Source organism: Branchiostoma floridae, chromosome 3 (assembly GCF_000003815.2).
Source record: "Branchiostoma floridae strain S238N-H82 chromosome 3, Bfl_VNyyK, whole genome shotgun sequence".
Classification (NCBI taxonomy): Eukaryota; Metazoa; Chordata; class Leptocardii; order Amphioxiformes; family Branchiostomatidae; genus Branchiostoma; species Branchiostoma floridae.
Window position 1 is genome coordinate 28816595 of NC_049981.1, and position 4785 is coordinate 28821379.

The following is a 4785-nucleotide window of genomic DNA, read 5'->3' on the forward strand; positions in this document are numbered from 1 at the left end:
ACTCTTTGTCGATTTTTGAAATTTACATTTGTTCTTTGGTACATACATTTGTAAGGAGATTACAGATTGCATTTTGAAACCAAAATTTCCACAGAAAATATTCGAAACATTGCAGTCTTTGGCTTTTCGGCCCATCCTATAGGTCGCAACCGCTTCCAGTAGTCTGCATGTCAAGTGACAACAGTTGGGATTTGAACTCCCAACCTGTAAAATGGTACAGAGGTGGAGGTACCAACCACTGGACTATAAACTCTAGAGAAATTATGAGAATCTGTTTTAAGCTTTTAGCCATATCGAATATACCTTTGTTTTGCACTCCAGGACATCAAGAAGCTGATGAAGCAGATTGAGCGCTGTTATGCTGTGAACAAACGAGCGCCCGTCCCCGTACAGATGCACCTGTCCAGTCTGGGGGGGAGGTGCAGACACAGGATGGAGACAGCCATTGCTGGCTGGCAGGGATGGAAGGTAACGTTACATCAGGGCTCTAGCCAGCGTCCGTTTTTTCGTCAATTGACGGAAATTTGCTGTGTGTGACGGAAAAATTTTTAAACCAATCCGTCAACTTTGACGGACAAAAATCCTTGTTGGAAGCTACAGGCGGCTTGTGGACGCCGTAAAAGCCACACACTGTTTGTTTTGCTATTGTTATTATTGTTGATGAAGTGTGTCGGCGCCCTTTCGCATACGATAATCTCATTAAAAACCCGTTTTTCAAGGTCTCAGTTCAGTCTTTCTAACTCCTGGAATAGTGTTTTCGCGGTTTTCGCGACAATGGGAATTGGCTGACGGAAAAAAAATTCGAGCTGGCTAGAGCCCTGCGTTACATTCTCACCTCACCTAGTCCCATCCTCATCAGGAGGGTCAGGGACCATGGTTGCCTCCAGCACAAGTCTCCTCCATCCATCCCTGTTCTAAGCCTTCTGTGTGCAGACAGCTAGAGAACTGCCTGTCCAGTCCCTGATTACATTTTACATTGAACAAAAGACATCAGTGCAGGGACAGAGTTACGATATTTGGTATAGGTGCAAAGATATAGATGAGAAAAAATACGTGCGCATCAAGATTTTACTTGCACAACATAATGCTATGCAAGGTAACAGGAATTGGGTAGAATTTAGAAATAGACATCACCTTTTGCCTATTTCCAAAATCTTCCTGTTTCCAGTTGCTTGAGTAAAAAAAAAATCTTGCGTATCTTATAACCGGGATGTCAAACAAAGAGCAGTCAATTACGTACACACTTCCAATTTGACATGCACATAGTAGTGCATGCATGTGGTCATTTGAGCCCAACAGTTTCATATCATCACAGAAATATGGTGGATTATATCCAAAACATCTGAAAGATTTTCATTGCTTGGTGCAATGTGTTATCAATGTGTAATACTTAGTATAATCAATGTGTTGTGAATATGTTATGTTAGTCCAAGGAGAAAAGCTCCTTGGTTAGTCCTAGTTGTGTATGGTCCAGCGTATTCAGCAGCACCTCCTAGAGGACAGGGTCAGTACTGCACCACCACAGATAATCAAGTCAAAGTTTAGTGCACAGTAATTGTAACAGATACAAGGTAAGGCAAAGCTACTGGCTAGTAACATTAATCTATGACACCATGTCCTGACGACAGGTGGGGATGGACAGTGACCTGTACACAGAGGTGTTTGAGAGAGAAAGGATCGTCTACCTCACCTCAGACTCTCCCAACACCCTCAGCACCCTGGAGCCAGGCAAGGTCTACATCATCGGGGGGCTGGTGGACCACAACTCACATAAGGTTGGTTTGTTGCAAAGGGCTTTGGAGCAGGCATTGCAGTGACTATAATCCTTCCCTGGTGTTGAATTAATGTGTTACTGCGATAGCTCACGTGATATAGGTTGCTGTAAGGTGGTTGCTGATCCAAGGATATTTGATATTGGTGGCTATAGCAGGCTTTATTTCAGATGCAACTGGTTCAATTTTGTTGCTTGCTTGATTGCTTGCTAGGTAGCTAGCTTGCTATACAGAATATCTAGTTAACTTCTAAATGAAATCTTCCAAATATCATCCTACTTTCTAAAAATAATTGTTGTAACTTCAGCTTTTTGTTGTGTGCAGGGCCTTTGCTACCAACGGGCCTGTGAGGCGGGTGTTGGCCATGCACAGCTTCCCATTGCACAGTTTGTGAAGATACAGTCACGAAAAGTGCTGGCTGTGAACCATGGTAAGTGCAGTACCTTCTCTTGTTATTAGGAGGCGCTGTTGCGCTGTTGGTTAAGTTAGGCTTTACTAATATGGTTTTACACCTGTTCATGTGGAGTTGATTACATCTAAAGTACGAATTTCAGATGACAGAAATCTCTCAATAGCAAGCTACATGTAGACTACTAACATTGGTTATGTATATTCATTTGTGTTCATACACTTTCCATGATGCTATTGGTGAACTGGTATCCCACAATGCTTTCCTTACCATATCCCATGATTCTCTCCTAGTGTTTGAGATCATGCTGGCGTACTTGGAGCTGCAGGATTGGCAGGAGGCCTTCCTCCGGGTCATACCACCGCGTAAGGGGGTGGAGGCTATCACTGCAGACCAGGCTGGAGAGGTAGTTACGGAGATAGAAAAAGGAGAAGAACCCCCAAACAAAGGTGGCCCAGCCGTTGGAGAGGGTAATTCAGCTTTATTAGATAGAGACTCATAAAAAATGCAGTTTGTCAAAGATGTGATTACAGAACAAGAAAGTGACCAAATCTAAAACGAAGGTGGCCGCAGTGATTGGGGAGGGTAATTTGACATTTTTAGATAGAGACCCTTAAGATAGCTAGACCTTTTATTATCCCACTAGCAGTACCTTCACATTGGTACCTCTGTGCAGATAATTTAGCTTGTTAGAAATTCAATAATTTCTTTTTAGGACTGGGAAAAGAAGGAATTTATAGATATTGAAATGACAATACTTTCAAAGCAGCAAATCTAAGTAGACCAAGGCAACTTCAGCACTTTGGAGCTCAGCAAGCAAGAGAGGCATCGTTCAGGCACTAGTAGAATAATGCAAATTTTAGGTTGCAAATGCTTGAAGCGTTGTAAGATGGTGGCTTCAATGCATGCCTGTAGCCAAGATTTTGTTTGGGGGGTTTCATTTTAGTACTTGTTGGACCACCGAGCGCCGCAGACGCGAGACTCACGCCAAAGGCGTGAGATGTCTAGGGGGGTTCGGGGGCATGCTCCCCTGGAAAAAATTGAAATCTTGACCCTCTGAAACGCTATTTCTAGCTTTTTGAGGGGCCATTAAACTAAGCTAAGTGTAAAGAATTTTTTATCAATCAGAAAGGTTTTTGAGGGAGATGCACCCACCACATCATGTTCACCGTGTCCGACCCCCAGGCTGCAAGTCGTCGAAAGGGAGGTCCGGGAAATTTTGAAATTTGGACCTCTGAAATGCTACGGGCATGCAATGTCACTATCTGCCATGGCTTCATTTAGTGTTTTATGGTTGGTGAAACTTAATTACTAAAGTGGGTACAGACACACATAACTCCAACATGACAATTATTGCTTGAGTTTTTATTGAGTTCAGCCAGCCCGTATCACAACAGATGTGCCAAGTGAAAATCACTGGAAAACAAGTGAAAATGTTACCCAAGGCTATATTCAAGTCAAATAAACCCTGTACATTATGAATTTTGTACATTCCATTGATCCTTTTCAATACTAAAAGCTTTAAAGGAGAGTAGCAGTAGAATGTACCTCAACCAGCAAAACAACTTACTAAATATACATACATGTACTTGCTCTACATGATTATACATTGTAATATCAATCTAATTCTTAACCTATAGAGAAAGAATTGCATCTTAAAGTTGTAAAGATGCCCATGGACTATCATGGGATGGAAAGGTGGACCTACTGCACATCTACATGAGGTCTTCACCCTGCACCCTGCTAATGTAATCGTAGGTGTTTGGTAATCTCGAACCAGATCCACAGTGCGTAATGTATAGTATCAAACTTCCCGTTTGACTCCCTTGCCCGGCTACACTCCTTGGCCAGCTTTGATACTATCTTATGGCACTGTAGGATCTGCTTGGAGATTAGGTGTTTGGCATCACACCTGTAGTGGTTACAGGGTCACATTGTAGGTAGCAGGGAGAAGGCAGCACTTTTATACATTGTACAATTAACCGCAAATTGAAAAAGCTTTCTCTGGCTCTTCTTTTTTTAGATCCAATAGAACAATGGGTTTATATAAATTGATATCTTCTCGAGCTAAAACCAAGCCCTTCCATAATTTGATTTATTGATATGAAGTACAATAACATAAACGATATACTTTGTTGTGTTGTATAGACCCTAAAACATTTTTCATTCAAAATATATCAATGTATCAAAATGTAACAAGACTAGACATATCTTTTGCAGACTAACTTGAATTACAGTATAGACATATATGTACAGAACACTGTGAATTATCTGTAGCCTGGGTGCCATCCCATTTAGTTTACCAGTGTCCCACACTCTTTCCCTCACAAAAAACTCTTTCCCTCGTCCCTCGGATAGGACGTTAAATGGAGGTCCCGTGTCTGGGGAGAGCCACACCCCAGGCACGTTAAAGAACCCGTCACATGTGCGATGGTGCGGTGTGAGTGGTCCAAAATCCTACAGTTCCTTGGCCGCACCTGGGGCAATTACTGTCGTATTGAGGTCACCTGAGTGGCGCCGAATGGCAGCTCGCTCCAGACACTTGCGACAGTCGTATTGAGGTCACCTGAGTGGCGCCGAATGGCAGCTCGCTCCAGACCCTTG

The 4785-nt window shown here is 42.7% G+C and overlaps 1 protein-coding gene across 1 annotated transcript in view; it reads left to right on the forward strand.

Moving 5' to 3' along the window:
- The window catches only part of LOC118412370 (tRNA methyltransferase 10 homolog A-like), a 5605-nt gene extending 1893 nt beyond the window's left edge, over nucleotides 1–3712 (forward strand). The window contains exons 3-6 of the mRNA XM_035815198.1: nucleotides 322–468; nucleotides 1629–1775; nucleotides 2097–2202; nucleotides 2475–3712. Of these exons, the coding sequence (XP_035671091.1) occupies nucleotides 322–468; nucleotides 1629–1775; nucleotides 2097–2202; nucleotides 2475–2683 (609 nt within the window). The 3' untranslated portion in view covers nucleotides 2684–3712. The remainder of the gene's footprint in view (nucleotides 1–321; nucleotides 469–1628; nucleotides 1776–2096; nucleotides 2203–2474) is intronic.
- Nucleotides 3713–4785: the final 1073 nt, after the last annotated feature.